General features: G+C 48.4%; 3 protein-coding genes across 4 annotated transcripts in view; 1 reads left to right on the top strand and 2 right to left on the bottom strand.

Annotated features, from left to right (window-relative positions):
- Positions 1 to 7910, bottom strand: part of ARID3B (AT-rich interaction domain 3B) — a 52372-nt gene extending 44462 nt beyond the window's left edge. The window contains exons 1-2 of one of the 2 annotated variants that reach the window (XM_033161341.1): positions 7803 to 7910; positions 1765 to 2429 (exon numbers count right to left, since the gene is read on the bottom strand). In XM_033161341.1, the coding sequence (XP_033017232.1) occupies positions 1765 to 2349 (585 nt within the window). In that variant the 5' untranslated portion in view covers positions 2350 to 2429; positions 7803 to 7910. Of the gene's footprint in view, positions 1 to 1764; positions 2430 to 7216; positions 7306 to 7802 lie in introns of those variants that run through there. The other variant, XM_033161342.1, reaches the window with a different exon arrangement.
- A 4065-nt stretch (positions 7911 to 11975) lies between these two features.
- LOC117053219 (actin, cytoplasmic 3-like) lies at positions 11976 to 13175 on the bottom strand. Its single transcript, XM_033160804.1, has one exon. It carries the CDS (start codon positions 13169 to 13171, stop codon positions 12044 to 12046), a length of 1128 nt encoding a protein of 375 aa, XP_033016695.1. The 5' UTR covers positions 13172 to 13175; the 3' UTR covers positions 11976 to 12043.
- A 5343-nt stretch (positions 13176 to 18518) lies between these two features.
- LOC117053039 (actin, cytoplasmic 3-like) lies at positions 18519 to 22680 on the top strand. The gene is made up of 2 exons (XM_033160510.1): positions 18519 to 18641; positions 21510 to 22680. The coding sequence occupies exon 2, from the start codon at positions 21521 to 21523 to the stop codon at positions 22649 to 22651; it is 1131 nt and encodes a 376-aa protein (XP_033016401.1). The 5' UTR covers positions 18519 to 18641; positions 21510 to 21520; the 3' UTR covers positions 22652 to 22680.
- The last annotated feature ends 2010 nt before the right edge of the window (positions 22681 to 24690 follow it).

Raw genomic sequence — 24690 nt, 5'->3', positions numbered from 1 at the left:
GTGCAACTAAAGGGCAGCCAACCCCCATGCAAGTTGGTTCATGAATACCTAGAGACCAATTTACAATTGACTCAGCAGGCTGGCTGAACTTCTGCCAGTTGCATCACACTGCATGATTTGAATTGCAACACCCAAAAAGCTCTTTGACCACAGAAGAGTCACACGTAGCAGTATAGAGAGAGTGTCCATTACTCTCCAGCCAACAATACCAAAGCTGCCAGCATAAACTGAAAATGGAAACTGTTAAGGGAGCAGGGGAGACTTCCCAGGGTGTGCTCAGAGGGTTCACCACATTCCTGCATGCACTTCACCTGGGCGCACAGCAGCAGGCAGGAGCTGCAAAAAGCAAAAGGGTTCCCTTCTGTTTTTGAAAAAGCTGCAAAGGGGGCTGCTTGATAGCTCACAGGTGCCAGCAGCACAAATATAAGTATGGGGACACATGGATTGCTAGTAGTAGATGCGAAAAGGATCTAAGGGTCTTAGTAGACCACAAGCTTAGCAAGAGTCAACAGTGCGACGCAGCAGCAATAAAAGCTAATGATATTCTAGGCTTCATCAACCAAAGTATAATGTTTAGGTCAATGGGAAGTTATAGTACTACTCTATTTTTACTTGGTCAGACCACATCTGAAATACTGTATCCAGTTTTGGTGCACAATTTAAGAAGAATATTGAGAAGCTCCAATGTATGCAGAGGGATGAGAAAGGGTCTTTGAGGAATGGTTGAGGGAGTTGGGTGTGATTGGCCTGGGAGGGAGGAGACTATGAGGAGATATGGTGGCCATCTTCAAATGCCTAGGGGGCTATCACGTGGCAGATGGGGCAGGCTTGTTTTCTCCTGCTCTGGAGGCGAGGACCTAAACCAATGGATTCAAGAAAGGAGATTCCGACTAAACATCAGGAAGAACTTTCTGACAGTAAGAGCAGTCTGACAGACTCCCATGAAAGGTGGAGGTTTTTAAACATAGGTTGGATGGTCATGTGTCCTGGATGCTTTAGTTGAGATTCCTGCATTGCAGGAGGTTGGACTAGTCACTAGATGAACCGTCGGGGGTCCCTTCCAACTCTACAATTCTATGATTTACCTTTCCCCCTTTTCAGAACTGACATTTCTCAAGGGATTGGACTCCAATAGCCTTCACCACAGTGCTGCAGTCTTTCCTAGTCTTCCATAGGCAGGTAAAGTACTTGATCTGCCCTTATGCTGGTCTATGACCGTAATAAAGATTTAATTGATTGATACTGTACTTGATCTGTCCAATACAGCCATACCTCTGGTTGCGAATGGGATCCATTCCAGAGCCCTGTTCGCAACATGAGTAGCACGCAACCTGAAGTGCCACGTCTGCACAACCTGAAGTGCCACGCTGCGATTCAGCGTTTTTGCGCGTGCGCAAAGCACAATTCAGCTCTTCTGCGCATGCGCGAACCGCCAAACCCGGAAGTAACCCGTTTTGGTACTTCCAGGTTTGGCGCGTTCATAACCCGTGACAAATGCAACACGCAGCGTTCGTATCTAGAGGTATGACTGCACAGTCATTCGGCAAGCTCTAACACAGCTTTCTGCCAACCTAGTACCCACAGATGCTTTTAGACTACCACTCCCAACAGCCCTGACCAGCTGATGGAAATTGCAGTCCAAAACATTTGCAGGGCACCAGGTTGGCAAAGGTTGCACCAATGGAACCCTTCAAGGGAAGTGCCTGCTTCCAGGACCACCAACAGTCGACCTGGGTGGCAGGGGTAACAACCACTATTACTGACCTGCTTGAGCTGCTCATCCAGCCTCCAGGCCTGCCTTCCAGATGTTGAACCACAATATGGAGGGTTGGCAGACTCATTACCCTGCTCATCCTTTCCCTGCTGTCCCCGCTGCCCCACTAGAATAGGCAGAGGATTAGAGGAAGAAGCCACTCTTTGGTTGTGGGGGGCAACTTTGGAAGCATGAAAATACTTCAAAGCGGAACATGACTCTTTCCCAGTTCTTGGTGCATCATCTTCAAGGTCACCATCTTCCAAATCTTCATCTTCTTCTCCTCCCTCCTCCTCCTCCTCCTCCTCTTCCTCCTCCTCCTCCTCCTCCGAGTTCATACTGCTCTGATCAAACGTCTGGGCAGCCCCAAGCACAGGTGGGACTCGGGCGGAAGGACCAAGGAGGGGGCCACCTGGAGCCTTTCCAGATGTGGCACCGAGAGCAGCTTGCTGCACCGTCAGCTGCTGGGCATAATGCAGCTGGGTTTCCCTCATCTGCCTCTGTTGCCTCTCCCTGGAATCCATCTGCATAGGGGGTGCTTGCTGTTGCTGCTGCTTCTGCTTCTGCAGCTGCTCCACGACAGCCTCCAGTTTCATCCTGCTGTTAACATGGCTGCAATAAGGTGAGAGTTCTGCTGGAGAAGACTCCAGCCAAAGCCTCTGGAGAGCAGTGGAATCTGAAAAACAAATATTGACCCGTGTAAGCTACTTGCCGCTGTCCTCCCACCAGGAGTCCTCCCACCAGGACAAGAAGAAAAACCACAAAGCTCATATCCCGCCCCCCCCCGCCCCCTGAATGAGAAACCACGCCATTCAGTCCCAGATTTCACCTTTTCATTTACAACTCCTCTCCCTAATGAAGTGTAGTCTCTGAAGCAGCGTCATGATTTGTGCAAAAGGAACATCCTTCCATCTTGTCAAATTTATGAAATATTTGAGTGTTACATTTTACCCTGTTTTTATTAAGTCCATACCTCCTGACATCTCTCCACAATGAGACCCCAAATACTTAAATTTTGCACAATTAAAAGCAAACAAAATCCAATCCAAGCAGTAAAAAGCAGCACTGAGACCTATTTAAGTACTCAGAGCCCTATCCTGAATAAAATGCGCCAGATAACTCTTTATTCAGAAGTCTCTTTATTCAGAAGCTTATTTGCATACAAAACAAACTTTCTCCTTTGCCTGCTATTTTACTATGGACTGATCTGATCAGTCAACAGTATTTAAGGAACATAAGAAAATCTGGAGCTTTGTTTGTATGCATTGGCAGTCAAAACCCAGGCAGGAGCCTTTTAGATTCAACGAGGGGCTAACAGGGGCTGTTTTAACTCTCTCTGTTCCTTTTCTCCAGCTTCCAGTTATGTCAGTGCATCAGATTAGTGTGGTGCAGAGTTTAGCGCATGGGCCCAGAAGAGAGGAGGCTTGCTTTGGTACAATCCCCTACTGAGCCACAGAGCTCCTCCCTTGGTGCCACTGCACCAGTCACTATCTTGCAACCTAACCAATCTCACCAGCTTAGGATAAAATGGGAAGGTGGGAAGAACATGCGTCACCCTGAGCTCCTGGGTGGGAGGATGGGATAAAATGCCATAAAACAAATACTTCTGAATTCCATTTGCTAGAAACCATCAGAGGGGAGAGTGCTGTTGTGCTCAGGCCCTGCTAGCAGGCTTCCTATAGACTTCTGGTTGGTGATTGTGAGAGTAGGATGCTGGACTAGATGAGCCACTGGCCTGATCCAGCAGAGCTCTTATTATGTTTTTAAACAAGAAACTACTTTTGCATCAGTTTTGATTAGATCAAAGATGTGGGAAACACCCTTAAGGTGACAAGGCATCTGACACAAGCGTTTGTGTGCCCAATCTGCACACTCTGAAGAGGGCTAGTTTCATTTTTTAGGCAGCTTATTGTTTACTTGACTACTGTACATACTTGGGATTTCACTGCTTTTGTATTCACACCATTATATACTCATTTGGACTCTGTCTCCTGTTGCAAAACTGTTGCAGCAACAGGGTCCTCATTCATACAACTTGGGAAGCAAAATGTGTGTGAAAAGAGATGTTGGGGGGGGGAGAGAAGAGGTGAGAGAAAAGCCTCAGCACTATCAATCAACAGGGCAGCAACAACAGGGTGCCAAGAAAGAGTTCCACTCTCCCTTAGCAACTGCCCCAATAATAGTAAGACCTGCCTCACAGTTTTGGATGCAGGAAAATACAGCACAATAGCAACCTGCTATATCAAGTGGTTTACAAGATACACCAAGAAAACTTGCAATTGGTAATTATATGATCAACTCTCCTCAACGAAAGTTACATCCTGATCCAGAACTAAACTAGCGATTGCAGGTTTTAAATGTGATAGTGGTCACAGTGAGATCCCTTCTGTGCAAGAGTAAACAAAAGCTAGACATGAAGCCCTTTCCCTGTCCCCTACTGTAAAAAGGTAAAGGGTAAAGGGACCCCTGACCGCTGTAGCTGTGCCTAATACACATAGTTGAACATATTATGCTCCCATTTTCTGCAATACTTCAATTTTCTTCCCCATATCAAATTTTACATTAGAAAGTATAAGAGGAACGGCCTGTCAAAAGTGCCATATGCAATGATGGCACTTTAAGAAAAAATCCACCTCCCAGTGTGAATTTTGTACACATCATTTTTACAAAGGCAAGGGGGATAGTCAGGAAACAGAATTTTAATATACAAGAAAGCAAAATTCAAACAGCAACTGAACAAAGTGTCAGTTCCGCCCGCCCCCGTCCATCTACTGAAACTTTAAAATAAACTTGCTGCTTCTTCTTTGCCTCTTAAGATTGTATACTGACATTTAGCAAAATAACTTCTCTCCAAATGAAAGAGGTTATTTCGCTAAGACTAAGTATGCAGTTTCAAGAACAAGTACAACAAGCCCATCTCTCATTTTGGAGAACACCAAACAACCAAAAGAAGACCAAGAATTTCCAGTGTGCGTCTCAAATGTTCTGCTAAGCTACAGTAAATCAAAATCAAACTAATCCCTTAGCTATAAGTCAGGGAGAAATGCGCAAGAGCTCATAGTGCAATCATCTCATCAATCCCAACCCCATGCTTTCAGTTAGATTAGAATGCCACAAACAATCTTGTAATGCCTGAACTAGTACTTGACATACTGTTTACATACTGTTTATAAACTGCAAGGACAACTATGGATTTTTGATAAAAGAGCTGTGACATCTATAAAATCTCTATTTTACTTGGAACATGCTTTAAGGACATTACTGTAAGTTGTCTACAATGCCTCAGGTGAAGGTCCACAAAAGAACAGACAGGGAACATGTGCTACAGGTCCAATACTATAATTCATGACCTGGTATTCTCTTGCTGTGTCCAGTAAACACTTCAGGTGTGGGAACATTTGCTGTGCTCTCGCTCTCTGGTTCCTGCAGGTCTCACCCAGGTCCAGAACAACTCTACTTGGCAGGTTCCAGCAAGATGGATGCATCCTTGCCGAAGGCTACAATTAAACATGAATGCAAAACCCTACCAGCCTCCAGTGCTAAAGAAAGGGACCTGAGCAAGAACAGCCACACCTTAAGTATTCTGGCAACCATCAAATCCCTATCATAGCAGTTTAGTCCTGAGAGTGCTTCCCCCAATTTTCAATGTGCGCATTCAATTTCAGATTGCATGTGCTGCCATACCCTTTGTTTCAATGAAATATCCATGTCCCCAACGAATACAGGTTGGATTTGTGGTGTCTATTCGTGGACATGCAGTTTCATCTGTGTTTCAATCTTTGAACAGTATCTGTGCACTGACTTTAACCATGCTTACATGCAGAGTAAGCTCCACCAAGTCCTGCATCCTGATGTAGGTACTTCAGATTGCAGCCTTAAAGGAGAAAGAAAAGCCTGCTGACGCAGTATCGCCACTTCTTCAGGGTATACCATGCAAGACCCTAAAGATCAAGATACAGTGGTGCCCCGCTAGACAAATGCCTCGCTAGACGAAAAACTCGCTAGACGAACGGCATTCGTCTAGCGGAAGCCGCCCCGCAAGACGAAAAAGTCTGTGGGGCTGCTTCGCAAGACAAAAAAATTTCGTCCTTTTTTTCCGTTTAGCGGAGCGCGGCTGTCATTGCCGCTTCGCTAGACGAAAAACCCACTAGACGAAAATTTTCGCAGGACGAATTATTTTCGTCTAGCGGGGCACCACTGTACACTCCCCAGTATACTAGAAATACCCCTGCACAACGTTCTGAGAAAAACACACCCAACATCACTGCCCATTCCAATTAATACTCTAGTATCATATATGTATGTACTTGTTTCCATCACTCACATCCCCTTCTTCACATAACACGTAATCAAGTTGACTACTAATGATGAATAAAAATAAGAAAATTCACTAACAGTACACATTATCTACAAATGTCCAAAAACAGCACAGTGGTACCTCAGGTTACATACGCTTCAGGTTACAGACTCCGCTAACCCAGAAATAACGCTTCAGGTTGAGAACTTTGCTTCAGAATAAGAACAGAAATTGTGCTCTGGCTGCACAGCGGCAGTGGGTGGTCCCATTAGCTAAAGTGGTGCTTCAGGTTAAGAACAGTTTCAGGTTAAAAGCGGACCCCCGGAACGAATTCAGTACGTAACCAGAGGTACCACTGTACTAAAGAACTTGGTAAAACCAGTGCTTTTGTCAGGGGGTACTCAAGGGGTGTGCAGTACGGGTGCGGGAGCACACCCACCCACCGCTTTCTCTCTCTTTTGTTAAAAAGTGTTGCACTTACTACAACAACTTCATGGTGAGTACAGGCACCTTTTATTGTTAAAAACTGTGACACCTACTGCAACAAATTCTTGGTGAGAACCAGCCCCTATTTTTCGGGGGGAGGGGGGAGCACTGGGTAAAACCACACCTGGGAAAAAATATGTGTGGGGTAAGAGTCACTGCTGCTTGCTGGACATTGAGCTACAATGGGATTGGATGTACACATAACTGGGCTTCTCTGCCCTGTTATTCTTAACCTTTTCCCTACCTTCTCTCCTACAGTCAGCTTTACCCCCATCTGATGAATTAATGGTTTGTATTGGCACAACCAGAGCGCACAACAGTCACTTCTCCATAGACTTTTCTGTGCTGCACCTAACCTAGCTTCTAATCACAGAAGCTTTATAATGTTATAGGTCTAAAAACAGTTCTCTCACCCCCTTGACACAAGATCCCAAGTGGAATTGAATTGGTGGCAGCAGATTCATGATATGGTGCATTCCACTGAAGCAGAAAACACAACTGAGCATCCGGAATTCTTCAACTTCAAACTGTGGCAATGGTGAAAGTTTGTATACTTCCCTTCCCAGAAAAGGCATTTCTTACACCCTCTGAAGTTGACTACGAAATTCTATCCTTTCCACACACCAAGACACAAACCCACTCAGAGAAAATAAGTCCCACTGTAATAAATAGGGGCTTACTTGAATCGTGTGCAGGATCTCTTCTAACTTAGCTCTTTCTCACATAGACTATAGAGAACTTTCTTATCCCTCCTCGAAAGCGGCTCCCGATAGGAACGACTATTCAAGTCAATGGGAGGTGGAGCAGCCCAAAGGCGCCCCGAGGAACACCGCGGCCCTTCCTCGAGAGTAAGACCGCGCAGCAGGATGGGATTCCTCTCAGTCAGGGTCGGAAGAAAACGCGTGGCGGAGGGTGCAGCTCCTGCCCCGCCAGAGCGCGCGGCCTGAGGCTGCAGGCGAGCCCCGTTCCCCGGGGGCGTCCAAGGGCCCCGCCGCGGTCCTGAGAGAAGCCCCGCCGAGACCGCCAGGTCGACGCGCGCCCGGAGCGCGCCCACCAGCAGCTGCTTTGCAGCCCGAACCTGAGGGAGGAAGCGCCGCCGGCTTACTCACAAGTAAGCCCCTTCTCGCTGGGCGGAGGCAGCGCCAACACGCTCGCCGGAGCCAACTCCGCGCCTCACGAGCGGCCGCCGCCCGCCGCGCCAACTCCCGCAGCCCCGCGACTCCCTTCACTCCCCCCCCTCCCCCCGGCGACAGGCCGCCTCTTTACCTCAGCGCGGCGACCACAACAGCCAGGCAGCCAAGGAGGCAGGCAGGCAACCGCCCGCTCCGGCGGGGTCTCGCGCGCAGCAGCAGCAGCCGCCTCAGCCGCGCCCCCAAACACCCCCGCCCCGTCCCGTGGTCCCTCCCTCCCTCGGCCGGACCGGAAGCGGAGGACACAGGCGGTGCGGGGGACCTGTTTGACAGAGCACCGGAAGTAGCGTCACCAACGGGGACTCGGGAGGCAAACAACCACTAACAGGGCACTTTCGGGTGGGGGGAAAAGACGTTTTTTAAATTATTAAATGAATAACAATTAAGATAATCGGGGAAAGGGGAGGATGGGCTAAGTGGAGCTTATTCCAGTGAAAAGCGCCCCCCTCCCTGCAAATGGAACGGCTCGAGAGGCGCGTCACTCGACTCCGGAGACGACGCTCTGTTCCGTTTCCCTATGGCTCTCTCTCGTATACCCTCCGGCCCTTGCCATCTCTATGTCTCTCCCGCCATAGAGACGGCACAAGAGTGACGCCATCTGCGGCCATAAGACGGGACGCTTCCGACCGGAAGTTTGGACTAAAATGTGTAAAATGTTCGCTATTTATTATCTCTGCCTGAGGGTTTTTTTGTAATTATTCTCTATTTCCACAGGAAAAAGTGAGAGGGAAGGAAAATGAAGGTGGAACTAAAAAGAAAAAGAGGGAAAGATCTCCACCGAGGACTCAACCACAGAGACTGAGAGTGCGGGGCAGGCGCCTCTTTTTGCAAAATCACTATAGCAACCGACAAGAAGCAGGCCGAGGAGGGAGAGGGGCGGGGCTAAGGAGTGGACGGGCGGGACTCTATAATCAACAGCCAATGGGCGTAAGGATTCGTCCGTTCCGGGAAATATAAACGGCTCGTGGCACAGCGAAGCGTTGATAGCCGCTCCTCAGAGGTAGTGCGCATGCTCGCCTATTCCTTCAGATTATGGCGCCCCCTTCCGTGCGGGGCCGTGGCCTGGAGGCAGAGCGCCTGAAACTCGCGGTCGGAAGGCTGCAGGTTCGATCCCCAAGAGCGAGAGAGAGATGCGATGCTAAAAGGCAGGGCACGGAGGACAGCCAGAATCAGCGGGTTCGGTGTTTGCAGCCAGCATGCTGTCCAGCTGAACCCTGCATTGCACGGGGTTGGACTCTAGACCTTGCAGCAGGTCTCTGACTGTAGGACTCCCGCGGATCATCTAGTATTCCAACCCCCTGAAATGCAGGAATCGCGATACCATAGAATAAATGAAATAAATAAAATGTGCCCCGTGGCTATCGGAGACAGGGCTTTCTGCTGCGGAACCCAAATTCTGGGGTTCTCACCCTGCACCTATTCTCCCAGAGTCCCAGGTATTTGTTTTCATCCATTTCACCGATTTTCATTCTGCTATGATCACAGCGGACTTCATCCTTTTCAGGAAAACGGTGTTCTAATAAGGCACAGAATGTATGGTGGTTTATAAGAATTTGTCTGTTCAGGTAGTTTGGGACACTTGTTAAAAGGCAGATTGTTGTTGTTGTTCAGTCGTTCAGTCGTGTCCGACTCTTCGTGACCCCATGGACCAGAGCACGCCAGGCACCCCTATCCTTCACTGCCTCTCGCAGTTTGGCCAAACTCATGCCAGTCGCTTCGAGAACACTGTCCAACCATCTCATCCTCTGTCGTCCCCTTCTCCTTGTGCCCTCCATCTTTCCCAACATCAGGGTCTTTTCCAGGGAGTCTTCCCTTCTCATGAGGTGGCCAAAGTACTGGAGCCTCAACTTCAGGATCTGTCCTTCTAGTGAGCACTCAGGGCTGATTTCTTTAAGAATGGATAGGTTTGATGATCTTGCAGTCCATGGGACTCTCAAGAGTCTCCTCCAGCACCATAATTCAAAAGCATCAAAAGGCAGATTAAATCCAGCTAATGAAACAAACAGATATTGCAAGGTGGGTTTGAGTTGGATGGAGGTTGCCCTGATTAAGACGTTTGAGGAGATGCATAAATGCAATCTATAATAAATAAACTGTTCAATGATGCCGACTGTTGACAAGCATGGAGCTATATATTCAGGGTTACCCCCCCCCCCGAGGTTGGTTCTTCCTCCAGCTGCTGCCACATTGCCCAGTGATCAGGGATGATGGGAGCCAGAGGTCATATTCATATGCTAGGCCTCCCCTTTGCAAACTTCACATCTTAGCATTCATTTTTACCACATTCTCGAATTTTCAGAGCAATCATGTCTCAGATTAAAGCTGGGGAATGTGAGGCGTGATCCCTCTAGGGAGCAAACTGCATTGGGGAGATTGCATTTGTAGCCGTTGTAACCCTGGGAACAAGACTTCCTCAGAGTAAGCCCTGGATCAGTGCAAACAAGCGACCCTTGGCCACAGCTCATGGTCTGTTTGGAGTGAGACCAACCACAAGGCCCGTGTCCAAAGGTGACGCTGAGCCAAACTACCGCTCAGTTCTCGACCACCAACTTTTGGACCACCACCTTGCCGATGTAGGGATTCAGGGCAAAGTCTTACAATAGCTGTGCTCTTTCCTTTCAGGTCGGGGACAGAAGGTGGTGCTAGGGGAGGAGTTGTTGTGGCACCACTTGGTGTGTGGAGTGCCGCAGGGCGCAAGCCTCTCCTTGATGCCTTCTAACATTTTTATGCGCCCCCTTGCCCAGCCCAGCTTGTCCAGAATTTTGGGCTGGGTTGTCATCAATATACTGACGACACCCAGCTTTATCTGTTGATGGACGGCCATCCTGACTCAGCCCCGGACACACTGACCAGATGCTCGGAAGCTGTGGCTGGATGGCTGCGTGGAAGCCGGTAAAATCCTTTGAAGACAGAGGTCCTCTGGCTGGGTCGGGACGACATGGGATTGGGGGGCCAACTCCCACCTCTTGCGGGGGCTCAGTTAGTGCCAGCGCCTTCGGTCAGGAGTTTGGGTGTAAACTTTGACGCCTCCCTCTCTATGAAGGCGCAGGTTGCAGCTACAGCAAAGGCGGCATTTTTCCACCTTCCCCATGCCAAGCAGCTGATCCCTTACCTTTCTTGCCCTGATCTAGCCACAGTGATCCATGCGACAATCACCTCCAGGCTCAATTATTGTAACTTGCTCTGTGTGGGGCGGCCCTTGAAGCTGACCCAGGAATTCCAGCAGGTGCAGAATACCACTGTGAGGCTCCTTATGGGGTCCTCGCTGTGGGACCACATTCATCCAGTGCTATACCAGCTGCACTGGCTCCCGGTGGAGTACAGGGTCAGGTTTAAGGTGCTGGTTTTAACCTTTAAAGCCCTATGCGGCCTAGGACCCTCGTATTACGGGACCGCCTCTCCTGGTTTCCCCACGGAGGACCTTACGGTCAGCAAATAATATACCGGAGGTCCTGGGCCTCAAGGAGGTTAAATGGGCCTCAACCAGGGCCAAGGCCTTTTCAGCTTTGGCCCCAGCCTGGTGGAACACTCTATCACAGGAGACCAGGGCCCTGCGGGACTTGACATCATTCCGCAGGGGCGGCAAGACGGAGCTGTTCCACCTGTCCTTCAGTCCGGGCCCAGTTTGACCCCCCTCTATGGGACCCTGTAAGTTACCTCTTTGGCCTTTTTAATCGGCTCATGTGGGACCAACATGGATAGCTGGCCCTGATGAATACTTGAGGTTTCCGACCCCCATGGTTGTAATTCATGGGCAGTCATTTAATTTTACCCTGATTCTAATTTTTAAGCTGTATTTTTAATCAGTTGTTTGATTGTGTTTGAATATATTTGATATTTGATGTTAGCTGGGCGCTGTGGCAGCAGGACATGGGGACAAGTGAAGCAGAAACCACGAGTGTGGCTCCCTGTACCCCCATACTGGCTCACTGCAATGCTGAGCAGTAGTTTGGCTTCATGTTATGTTTTGGCTCCAAAAAGATGTGGTTATTGAGAGAGTCGTTTACCACAAGAAGCAAACCAATTTTTACTTCATCTAGCATGACTTTATTGGCTTATTTTGTTCAACAGAGAAAATGGATAGTAATAAAGTACTGAGCTCCACTCTTCCAACTACAAAAGGCAACACTCCCCACCCCCCGCAGAAAGCAAGTTCAACATACGGAAGTCGTCATGACTCAGAAAAAAGAAAAAGCGAAGGTGGTACACAATGAATGGATAAATACTAAATATTCTGCAAGACGACAGAATTCAACAGATAAAAGAAAGGCACCAACATATATTGACTTGGCCAGAAGATGTTGGCTGCTTGTATTGTTAGAAGCATTTGCGGTGGACGATGGATGGGCCAGATTCATCGTACTCCTGCTTGCTGATCCACATCTGCTGGAATGTGGAGAGAGAGGCCAGGATGGAGCCCCCGATCCACACCGAATATTTGTGCTCTGGTGGGGCGATGATCTTGATCTTCATCGTGCTGGGCGCCAGGGATGAGATCTCCTTCTGCATCCGGTCAGCAATGCCAGGGTACATGGTGCTGCCGCCAGAGAGCACCGTGTTGGCATACAGGTCCTTGCGGATGTCCACGTCGCATTTCATGATTCGGTTGTAGGTTGCCTCGTGGATACCAGCCAACTCCAAGCCCAGGAAGGAGGGCTGGAAGAGGGCCTCAGGGCACCGGAAGCGCTCGTTGCCAATGGTGATCACCTGCCCGTCCGGCAGCTCATAGCTCTTCTCCAGGGAGGAAGACGAGCTGGCCGTGGCCATCTCCTGATCAAAGTCCAGGGCCACATAGCAGAGCTTCTCCTTGATGTCCCGCACTATCTCCCTCTCGGCCGTGGTGACGAAGCTGTAGCCCCTCTCAGTCAGGATCTTCATGAGGTAGTCAGTCAGGTGATGGCCCCCAACGTACAGGGGCCTGATAGTGCGGGGCAGGGCATAGCCCTCATAGATGGGCACCGTGTGGGTCACCCATTCCCCAGAGTCTATGACAATCCCGGTGATGCGGCCAGAGGCATAGAGTGACAGCACGGCCCGGATGGCCACGTACATGGCTGGCGTGTTGAAAGTCTCAAACATGATCTGCGTCATCTTCTCGCGGTTCATTTTCAGGTTATCGGGGGCTTCCGTGAGCAAGACTGGGTGCTCCTCGGGGGCCACCCGCAACTCGTTGTAGAAGGTGTGGTGCCAGATTTTCTCCATGTCATCCCAGTTGCTGACGATGCCATGTTCAATGGGGCACTTCTGGGTGAGGATGTCCCTCTTGCTCTGTGCCTCATCCCCCACGTAGATGTCCTGCCCTAAGCCTGCCATGGCATCTTGGTGCCTGGGCCTCCCCACAACCATGGGGAAGACCACCCTGGGGGCGTCCTCTCCTGAAAAGCCTGCTTTGCATGTCCTAGAGCCATTGTCAATGACCAGAGCGGCAGCCTCATCCTCAGCCATTTGGAGCAAGCCTGCAGGAAATAAGCAAAGAGTTGTTTCCTCCCCCGATAATATTCATGTTGTGGTTTATGAATATCCCAGAACTCACTGCAAGGGAGGAAATGTGTTCATATAAACAATTATCAAGTATCTAAGTCTGCTTATCCCCATGTTCAACTCTCCATTTCCATCCCTTTCCCCTGCCAATCTTTGGAGAACAAGAAGGACACACGGAGAAGCTGTCTCAGTGATCCGAACCAACTGTCACTAGAACAGTTCTCCTAATTCAAGGTCTCCTTCCGTAGCCACTCCATTTCATGGTTTTGTTGGTAATGTTGTTTTTTTAATAATAAATATCTATATACTTTTGTACCATACAAATATGTCACAGCAGCTTACAACAATCTGAAACTATAAAACGACGGAATCCTTTAAAAGTTAAAAGCAAGTTAAAAGCAAACTAATTTACAACAAACATCAGTCAACTTCCGTGGGGAATGCACTTCTTAACTGCCTACATAGGCCTGGCAGAATAGGAGAGTTTTGAGCAGGTCTTTAAAAGTTGGCATGGAAGACACCTGCTGGGTGTCTAGTGGCAGAGAGTTCCACAGGAGTGGGCTGGGTTTGAGTTCTTGCTGTTATCAAGGGAGCCTCAGCCACTCGGGAAACACCCAGTGGTGCTCCTGAAGCTGATCTCAGTGATCCAGCTGGGATATTAGGATCCAGGCACCCTGAGGATCCCTGGACCCAAGTGGTTCAAGGCTTTCTAAATTAGCGCAAGGAGCCTGAACTCTGTTCAGCAGTAGGTGGGCAGCCGGCGCAGCTGTTTTAACAAGAGTGCTTCATGTTACCAGGACATGGCCTTCTCAGCCACAGGTCACCTGGGCCTCTAGTGACCAAGATGTATACAGGAGTACGCACCTGCCTCTTCCTGAACATGGCACACCTACCCACATAGCCCCCATCTTCCCAGGAGTCAAGCGCAGTTGATGGGCCCTCACCCAGGCCATCACTGCATCCAGATGTTGGTCCAAAGCTTTCACAGCCTCTCCTGATCCAGATGTTATGTTGGACCAGGACCAGGAAGATCTGGGTTCAAATCACCAGGTTACTTGGAGGCAGTCGCTGTCTCTCAGTGTTACCTACCTTGCAAGGTTGTTGTGATTATTGAAGCAAAGTAGGGGGTGCATATGGCACACTGAGCTGCTTGAAGGAAAGGTGGTATATCCGTGAAATAATAATGATGGGTAAGCCAATGTGGTGCTTTGCATACGTTGCATTGCAGACTAGATGACCCTTGTGGGTCCCTTCCAACTCTACAGTGATTCTACAGAGAGGAGAGGAGACAAATGGAACGGGAAAGGATCAGCCAGAGAAGCCATGGGTGCTGAGCCCCTTTTCATACTTACCTGAGGGAGATACAGTCGCCTTTCCTGTTAATCTCACGGTGCTCCCAGTAATCACAAAATCTTTTCCTTTCTCATCGCACTTACCTGTTCCTGGCCAATCTGCCCCTGATCTTATATCTCTGCTTCTCTATTGACACAAGTTTTATTGGAAACCACGTGTGCAATAAAGAAATATCATAAATACACCTGCTGTGGATTTCAGGGCAGAGAGCAAAAGGGCAAAGAGCATTTTGCAATATGGCCAAATATGGTGAGATTGAAGCATCTCTGGCCATGTTCTAGCAATTCATGGGTGTGGCTTAAAAAAAAAGTCCTGCTGATTCAACAGCTCCTTTCCGTTGCCAGATTTTACGAGCTCTCTCTGGAAATCTGATGCAGCCTCCCACATATCTTTGGAGATGGATTATTGGTTTTCCTTTCAGAAACGTGTCCCCATTTGTGCCTCTGAGGTGCCAAGTAAAAGGTGGGCTTAGGATGCAATGCTGTTATCATCTGTTTAGAAGTAGGGATGGAGGAAAAATTCAGTTGCATTTAATGGTGAGCCCAGCTAGTGGAAATAAAAGGGAGAGCCTATAAATTAGGGCTCTTTGCAGACGACCTAATGGTCACAACACCAGACCCCATAAACACAGCAACCTCCCTAATCGGAGAACTCAACACATTTGCAATGGTGTCGGGCCTACAGGTAAATTTTGCCAAGACTGAAACTATGTGCTTCAACAACCCCCCTCATTCACCAACATCGCCAGGATAAAACTTTGCCGCACCAAATTCAGATACCATGGGGTAGAAATAACCAGAAAGCTCAAATTATACCTCCAGAACGACAACCCCTTATGGCAACAAACCAACAAAGACCTGAAGGGATGGAATAACACCAACTTCAGTCTCTCAGACAAAATTTGTTGTCGTTCAGTCATGTCCGACTCTTCGTGACCCCATGGACCAGAGCACGCCAGGCATGCCTATCCTTCACTGCCTCTTCTCACACACACGCACACAAAAAACAAGAATAAGCCCCAAATACCTGCACCTCCCCTCCTCAGAAGGAGAATGGGGAATCCCCAGCATAGAAGCCTATTACATCGCCAGCCAAGTACGCCACATAATTCCGTATATACTAGAAGATGAGACAAAACAATGGGTACACCTGGAGAGGGACACAATTGAAAATACCTGCACCACAGCATACTCATTCCTCCCAAACAAACTAAGGAAAATCCCCACAACACTAAACAGGTTCACACAGACCATGCTTAAAGCATGGAAAGAAGAAGTAGGTAAACTGTGCCCAAACCCATCCCCACTAATTCCCCTGCCAAACCACCCACTATTCCACCAGGCAGCACAAAACCTCCAGATAAAAACCTGGCAAACCAAAGGCTTATACTGCCTAGCAGACTTCTACAGAAATAACAAGCCCATATCAACACAAGAAATACAAGACAAATTAGGGGACACTTGGATGCCCTGGGCTAACATACCACCAATTTTGTTGTTGTTCAGTCGTTCAGTCGTGTCCGACTCTTTGTGACCCCATGGACCAGAGCATGCCAGGCACGCCTATCCTTCACTGCCTCTCGCAGTTTGGCCAAACTCATGTTAGTAGTTTCGAGAACACTGTCAAACCATCTCATCCTCTGTCGTCCCCTTCTCCTTGTGCCCTCCATCTTTCCCAACATCAGGGTCTTTTCTAAGGAGTCTTCTCTTCTCATGAGGTGGCCAAAGTACTGGAGCCTCAACTTCAGGATCTGTCCTTCTAGTGAGCACTCAGGGCTGATTTCTTTAAGAATGGATAGGTTTGATCTTCTTGCAGTCCATGGGACTCTCAAGAGTCTCCTCCAGCACCATAATTCAAAAGCATCAATTCTTCGGCGATCAGCCTTCTTTATGGTCCAGCTCTCACTTCCGTACATTACTACTGGGAAACCCATAGCTTTAACTATACGGACCTTTGTTGGCAAGGTGATGTCTTTGCCTTTTAAGATGCTGTCTAGGTTTGTCATTGCTTTTCTCCCAAGAAGCAGGCGTCTTCTAATTTCGTGACTGCTGTCACCATCTGCAGTGATCATGGAACCCAAGAATTACATGCCCCCTTAAACAATCCAGTAGTGAAATCAGCCCTTGACAACCTTCAAAAACCTCCTCCTAACAACAAAGGGACACAGCAAAGGGATGGTATCCACATTATACAAAATACTACTCCAAAATCCCACAACTCCCCTATACGTAATCTAAAAACAATGGGAGGATGACATAGGCTATGAGATCAACCCCACCCAATGGACCAGAATGTGGTCTAAACCTCCCTTTAAATCCATATCAGCGAAAATAAAAGAACTCACTCTGAAACTCACTAACAGGTGGTAACTAACACCACGGAAACTAGCACTAATATGCCCAGGAACCTCACCAAAATGCTGGAGAGGATGCACCACCACAGGCACATACCTCCACATGTGGTGGGAATGTCCTAAAATCCAACTCTTCTGGACTTCAATCATGCAAGAAATATGCAAAATAACTAAGCAAGTATTAGATGTCACCCCAGAACTGGCCCTACTAAACATCTTCCAAGATAATAATACCCATTTACACCACAAAGAGCTCATAACCAACCTACTCTCAGCAGCCAGAAGCATCATAGCCCAATACTGGAGAGACCTGTTAGGAGTAAGCATAGACCAATGGTATCACTTAGTATGGGAAACAGCCTTATTAGAAAAACTAAGGTCACACTAATGTCTCACAACAAATGAAACTGTCCTGCAGAAAACATAACTTGAAAAAAGAGACATTGCACATACTTTTGTAAATCAAGACATCTTTAATAAAAATAAAAATAAATAAATGTGGAGCCCAGCTAATTTGCGCTTTCCAAAACAAGAGGTGAACTGAAGCACAGCCGTCCAAGTTTACATTTTTACAAATTTTGCAATACAGTTTTCCAGCTCAGTACAGAAATGCACATACCCGGGCAAAGTGTGTGTGTAAATGCATATGTGAAAATACATACAGTATAGGAAAAGATACCTAAATGCAATATTTAAATGCACCCTGATGGTGCACTTTTCCGTTGTTTCTCAAGACAGACGGATGCCAACAACAGGCCAAGGGCTGCAAAGAAGTTTTTCAGTGCAATTTTAAAACAAACCAAGGCCGACCAGAAAGGTGACAGTGAAGCAATGCCCAAGTGATGAGAGAATGGCTCAGCTGTCAAAACTTCACTGCATCCATCAAAACCAACCCTACGTGTGCCCACATCTCCCCACGTGAACCACCGTGAACGGTGGAATTGGCACTCTATACAGGTGCCACGTAAGACCCTATTCCACATTTGTAAGAATGAGGTCGCTGAGTAAGGCATCACCTACATTTCGGAACTCCCTGCCTATTGGAGCTCTTTTCGGCACCTGCTAAAAACATCCTGTCCAGATACTTAGGAGGTTGGCGTGAATCTTAGCCTGTTTTAGTATTTTAACTTTTTGTGTGTTTTAAAGTACTATAGATTTTTCATGCTTTTATTGTTTTGTAAGCCAACAAATTTTCATGCTTTTATTGTTTTGTAAGCCACCAAATTTCTCCCCCGCTCCTACTTCTAAACAGGTGTGGACAGGGTTGCACCCTAAACCCACCTTTTACTTGGCACAGTCTGGACTGGAGCACGTTTTTGAAAGGGGAACCAATCAATCTCCAAAGAGGAGGCTGGATTAATCACCTCTTTAAATGGATTTCTGGCAACAGAATGGAGACGTTGAGTCAGCAGAAGGACTTTTTTTTTTTAAAGACACACCAATGAATTGCTAGAATATGGCCAGAGATGCTTCAATCTGACCATATTTGGCCATACTGCAAAATGCAGCCCTCCTGCTCTTTGCCCCGAGAGGCTACGGTAGGTGTATTTATGATATTTCTTTATTGCACACGTGGTTTCCAATAAAACCTGTTTCAACAGATAAGCAGAGGTATAAGACCAGGGGCAGATTGGATAGGAACAGGTAAGTGGAACGAGGAAGGAAAAGATTTTGTGATTACCGGGATCCCCGTGAGATTAACAGCAAAGGCGACTGCATCTCCCTCAGGTAAGTATGAAACAGGACTCAGCACCCACGGTTTCTCTGCCGGATCCTTCCTGTTCTGTTTGTCTCCTTTCTACTGTGTAGAATTACAGAACTGTAGAGTTGGAAGAGACCCCCAAGGGTCATCGAGCCCAACCCCTGCAATGCAGGAATCACAACTACAGAATCCCTGACAGTTGGCCATCCCACTTCTCTTTAAAAAGCCTCTAGCTTATGATCAGAAGCAAGGTGAGCTGTGCTGGAGGCTGGGTGAGGGAGGAAAGGAAAGGCTGTAGCTCAACGGGAGAGCACCTGCCTTGCACACAGAAGGTCCTGGGTTCAATCCCTGACGGCCTCTCCAGATAAGACTGGGAGAGAGGCTCCTGCTTAAAATCCTGGAGAGCTGCTGCTGCCCACCAGTGTGGACCATCCTGAGCTAGGTGGACCAAAGGTCTGATCTCATACAAGGCACCTTCCTGAGCTCCTAAATTTAAAACAGCAGCCTGGGCAGTTGGAGGGCCTTGGCAAAGCAGCGGAGCGCAGAGGTTGTTCCTGGCATCCCCAGGTGGAAAGCAGCAGGTGTCTGGAGGCCCAAGAGCTGCTGCTGGTCAGGGTAGGCAATGCAGCGGGCTAAATGGACTGACGACCAGACTCGGTATATGGGCAGAGTTTTGCCTAGAGAGTAGCCGTAGCTCAGGGACGGAGCCTGTGGTCTGAATAGGAACACAGGAATCATTTCCAAGAAGCTGTAGGACTGAGCAGCTACGATGGAGAAATGGTCACCATCGTCCCTAGACCCTGAACTTCCCACCTTACGTTCCAGGGAAATGGGGCGCCCACCAGATGTTGCTGAACTACAACTCCCTGTGGTAACTTTTCTGACACCTGTCAAACCGTAACGCAGGTGTCCTAAGGCGAGCTCAGGGAGGACAGAAACCTCCCGTGGAGCAGAAGGGCAAAAGCTCGCTTGATCTTGATTTTCAGTACGAACTACAACTCCCAGCAGCTCCAGCTAGCACAGCTAGTAGTCCGGGATGAGGGCAGCTGTAGTCCAGAAACATCTGCTGAGCCCCATACAGGCCACCCTGTCATGATTATTTATTTCATTGATATAAAACCTTTCCTTCGAGCAGCTCAGGGTGCCTTTAATCTTTACAACAGCCTTGCAAGGTAAATTACCCTGAGAGACAGCGACTGCCTCCAGGTCATCCTGTGTTTTGAACCCAGACATTCCTGGTCCTAGTCCAACATAACATTTGTATCAGGAGAAAGCTTTGGACCAGTGTCTGGATGCAGTGGTGGACTGGATGGATGAGGGGCCATCAACTGTGCTTGACTCCTGGGAAGATGGGGGTTCTATGGGAAGGTAGCTCCCATGTTCAGGAAACTGGCAAGTTACCTGTTCTGGATGGAGTTGCACACCCTCTGAAGAGGCAGGTGGGACGACATGGAGAAGATCTGGCACCATGTCTTCTAAAACAAGATGCAGGTGGCCCCCTAGGAACATCTGGTCTTGCTTAGCAAACATGCAACAGTGAAACCGTGTGGTCCAGTTACCCCTGCTTCCAATTTGTTTTTATTTCTTCATATACTGCCACCCTCCTCTCGTCAAATAAATCCTTTGTTTTCTCTTCCGACATTCAGCTTCTTTGGATGTCCACAAATTCTCGTGTCACAAGAGAGGAAGCAAAACTTTTCCCGTCCAATTTCTCTACGCTATGAACAATTCGTTAGAAAAGTCTGTCGTGTTGCCTCTTTCTTTCTTTAAACCAAAAAAGGCCCTAATGCTATTTTCTCATAGGGCAGAAATATCAAATACTTCAGCGATAGAAAAAGATTTTAAAATAGTAATAAATGAAGCAGTTCAGAACTATCATTAAAATGACTGGCTACTCAAGAAAAATTAAAACGACTGCATAAAAATGTAACAGATGGGGCAAGTGCGGCTTTATAGAATCATAGAATTGTAGAGTTGAAAGGCACCCCAAGGGTCATCTACTCCAACCCCCTGCAATGCAGGAATCTTTTGCCCAATGTGGGGTTTGAACCCACAACCCTGAGATTCAGAATCTCAGGCTCTACTGACTGAGCTATCTGAGTTGTCATAAAAAAACATACACACGCTCTTTTCCTAAAATGGGGGAACAGCCACCTGGTAATGAAAATGCTTGTTAGTGTGATGTGGAACTTTTTCAGAAAAATCAAACCTCTGCTTCTTTAGAACGGGCTGAAGTTTGAAAGTGACTGCAGAATAGTTTTAGGGAGAGAAGCACCGTGACTCCTCACTCATGAAAATGAGGGTCGTAAAGGGGGAACAACAGCTTTCTTTGCCTTGCCTTTGGGCAAAAATGGCAAGGCAGAGAGAAAACGGGCAGCACTGATTTATCAGGGAGAGGCAAAATGTATCTGTCTGTGCTGGATAAGTTGACCAAACCAGCGGCAAATTGAGTGGTGCCATCTTAATTCGTATTGACACCAGCAGGCTGTACTGTTCTTGGGGCCTGCTGGCACTTTTCTCTATCAGGCAAGCCTCTCTAAATGTGTAAAGTTGACGTGTATTCCAATGAATAAATTTTGTGTGTGTGTGTATGTACTTAAACGCCAGCTTTGTTTGCATTTGGCAGATTTCTTAGCTTGACTTGTTTCTTACCTCTGACTCATACGGATAATTCTAAAGCGCATTTTATGTAAACTGCTTAGAGAGTTGCACTCTCAAAGTGGATGAAAATGAATGAAGTGACCCGGGATGCTGATGGGGCTTGCTTGGTTTCCTTGAAGCTGGAGAATACATTAGTGTTGCATAGCTTGTCTCTAATCTCTGTTGTCTAAAGTGTCCCTACCTTTGTCCTAAAGCAGCTGCCTGAAGTCTGTCCCGTCTTGCGTTCCCTACAGATCCATTCCAAATGGCGGAGGATGAGGTTGCCGCTCTGGTCGTGGACAATGGCTCCGGAATGTGCAAAGCGGGATTTGCGGGAGACGACGCTCCACGGGCCGTGTTCCCCTCCATCGTGGGGCGGCCCAGGCACCAGGGGGTCATGGTGGGGATGGGCCAGAAGGACAGCTACGTGGGGGATGAGGCACAGAGCAAGAGGGGCATCCTCACCCTGAAGTACCCCATCGAACATGGCATCGTCGGCAACTGGGATGACATGGAGAAGATCTGGCACCACACCTTCTACAACGAGTTGCGGGTGGCCCCCGAGGAGCACCCAGTCTTGCTCACGGAAGCCCCCCAGAACCCGAAGACGAACCGCGAGAAGATGACGCAGATCATGTTTGAGACTTTCAACACGCCAGCCATGTACGTGGCCATCCAGGCCGTGCTGTCGCTCTATGCCTCTGGCCGCACCACCGGGATTGTCATGGACTCTGGGGATGGGGTGACCCACACGGTGCCCATCTATGAGGGCTATGCCCTGCCCCATGCCATCAAGCGCCTGGACCTGGCTGGCCGTGACCTGACTGACTACCTCATGAAGATCCTGACTGAGAGGGGCTACAGCTTCGTCACCACGGCCGAGAGGGAGATAGTGCGTGACATCAAGGAGAAGCTCTGCTATGTGGCCCTGGACTTTGATCAGGAGATGGCCACGGCCAGCTCGTCTTCCTCCCTGGAGAAGAGCTATGAGCTGCCAGACGGGCAGGTGATCACCATTGGCAACGAGCGCTTCCGGTGCCCCGAGGCCCTCTTCCAGCCCTCCTTCCTGGGCTTGGAGTTGGCTGGCATCCACGAGGAAACCTACAACTCCATCATGAAATGCGACGTGGACATCCGCAAGGACCTGTATGCCAACACGGTGCTCTCTGGTGGCAGCACCATGTACCCCGGCATTGCTGACCGGATGCAGAAGGAGATCACATCCCTGGCCCCCAGCACGATGAAGATCAAGATCATCGCTCCGCCAGAGCGCAAATATTCGGTGTGGATCGGGGGCTCCATCCTGGCCTCTCTCTCCACCTTCCAGCAGATGTGGATCAGCAAGCAGGAGTACGATGAGTCTGGCCCATCCATCGTCCACCGCAAATGCTTCTAACAATCCAAGCAGCCAACCTCTTCTGGCCATGTGTCTGTCTGTCTGTCTGTCGCTCTCTCTACTCTCTCTCTCTCTATATATATTGGTGCCTTGCTTTTATCTGTTGAATTCTGTCCTCTTGCAGGATATTTAGTATTTATCCAGTTCTTGATTTGGCCCCTGCATTGGGCAACCTTTGTCCACCACTTTGCCAAGACTTGTCCACAGTTGCACTCTTAATAATAATAATAATAATAATAATATATTTATACCCCACCCATCTGGCTGGGTTTCCCCAGCCACTCTGATTCATTGTGTGCCACCTTCGCTTTTTCTTTTTTTCTGATTCATGACGACTTCCGTATGTTGAGCTTGCTTTCTGCGGGGGGTGGGGAGTGTTACCTTTTGTAGTTGGAAGAGTGGAGCTCAGAACTTTATTACTATCCATTTTCTCTGTCGAACAAAACAAGCCAATAAAGTCATGCTGGATGAAGTAAAAATTGGTGTGCTTCTTGTAGTAAACGACTCTCTCAATAACCGCAGCTTTTTGGAGCCAAAACATAACACGAAGCCGATCTACTGCTCAGCATTGCAGCGAGCCAGCATGGGGGTACAGAGAGCCACACTCGTGGTTTCTGCTTCACTTGTCCCCATGTCCGGCTGCCACAGCGTCCAAAGCTGAGCAGTAGTTTGGCTGAGCATCACCTCTGGACACGGGCCTTATGGTTGGACTCGCTGCAAACAGACCACAAGCTGTAGCCAAGGCAAGGGTCGCTTGTTTGCACTGACCCAGGGCTTACTCTGAGGAAGTCTTGTTCCCAGGGTTTGCTCCCTAGAGCAGGGGTTGGCAACCTAAGGCCCAGGGACCGGATGCGGCCCAATCGCCTTCTAAATCCAGCCCGCAGATGGTCCGGGAATCAGCATGTTTTTACATGAGTAGAATGTGTCCTTTTATTTAAAATGCATCTCTGGGTTATTTGTGGGGCATAGGAATTCATTCATCCCCCCCCAAAAAAATATAGTCTGGCCCACCACATTGTCTGAGGGACGGACCGGCCCACGGCAGAAAAATGTTGCTGACCCCTGCCCTAGAGGGATCACGCCTCACATTCTCCAGCTTTAATCTGAGACATGGTTGCTCTGAAAATTTGAGAACGTAGTAAAAATTAATGCTAAGCTTTGAAGTTAGCAAAGGGAAGGCCTAACATATGAATATGACCTCTGGCTCCCATCATCCCTGATCACTGGGCAAGGTGGCAGCAGCTGGAGGAAGTTCAGGTTTGTTTATTAACTAGATTTAATCTACCTTCTGACAGGTTCTCCCAAAGTACAGTACCTTAGAAGGCCAATCCTAATAAACCACCATCAATTTTGTGCCTTACTAGAATTTATTAGAGTGTTTTCTTTTTTAAAAATGACGAAGACAGATAATAATCTGAGCATGGTAAAAATCGGTGCTAAACCCAATTACTGTATTGGCCCGAATATAAGCCACCCCCGCAAATAAGCTACACCTTTAAAATTAAAGGAGGAATAAGGGGGGAAAGTCAATACCTGAATATAATTCCGCAGGCACTCACACCCATAAATGGCAAATATAGAAGAAAATCCTACTGGTACCATTCCCCCGCGCTCCTGGGCTGCTTCCTGGGGGGGGGGGGAGCCGCGCCACTTTGTTGGCGGCCTTCCCCCTTCTTTCCAGCAGTTCTGGGGAGGCTTGTGAACCGCAGTCGGGATGGGCATTTTTGTCCCGCACCCCTGACGGCCCTCGTGGTGGCATCCTGGGTGGCGGGGGGTGCTCTCCATTTCGGCCTTGGAAGGGCTTTGTACCTTTATACAATATGCATGTGTGCTTGGACCCAGGTGGCGCTGTGGGTTAAACCACAGAGTCTAGGGCTTGCTGATCAGAAGGTCGGCGGTTCGAATCCCTGCCACGGGGTGAGCTCCCGTTGCTTGGTCCCTGCTCCAGCCCACCTAGCAGTTTGAAAGCACGTCAAAGTGCAAGTAGATAAATAGGGACCGCTCCGGCGGGAAGGTAAACGGCGTTTCCGTGTGCTGCT

Source organism: Lacerta agilis, chromosome 9, assembly GCF_009819535.1.
Source record: "Lacerta agilis isolate rLacAgi1 chromosome 9, rLacAgi1.pri, whole genome shotgun sequence".
In the NCBI taxonomy this organism is placed as follows: Eukaryota; Metazoa; Chordata; class Lepidosauria; order Squamata; family Lacertidae; genus Lacerta; species Lacerta agilis.
This window is presented reverse-complemented; position numbering and strand designations above follow the sequence as displayed.

What these genes read in the sequence shown, in the direction of transcription:
- LOC117053219 (XM_033160804.1), bottom strand. Translation starts at nt 13,171, where the DNA reads ATGGCTGAGGATGAGGCTGCCGCTCTGGTCATTGACAATGGCTCTAGG.
- LOC117053039 (XM_033160510.1), top strand. Translation starts at nt 21,521, where the DNA reads ATGGCGGAGGATGAGGTTGCCGCTCTGGTCGTGGACAATGGCTCCGGA.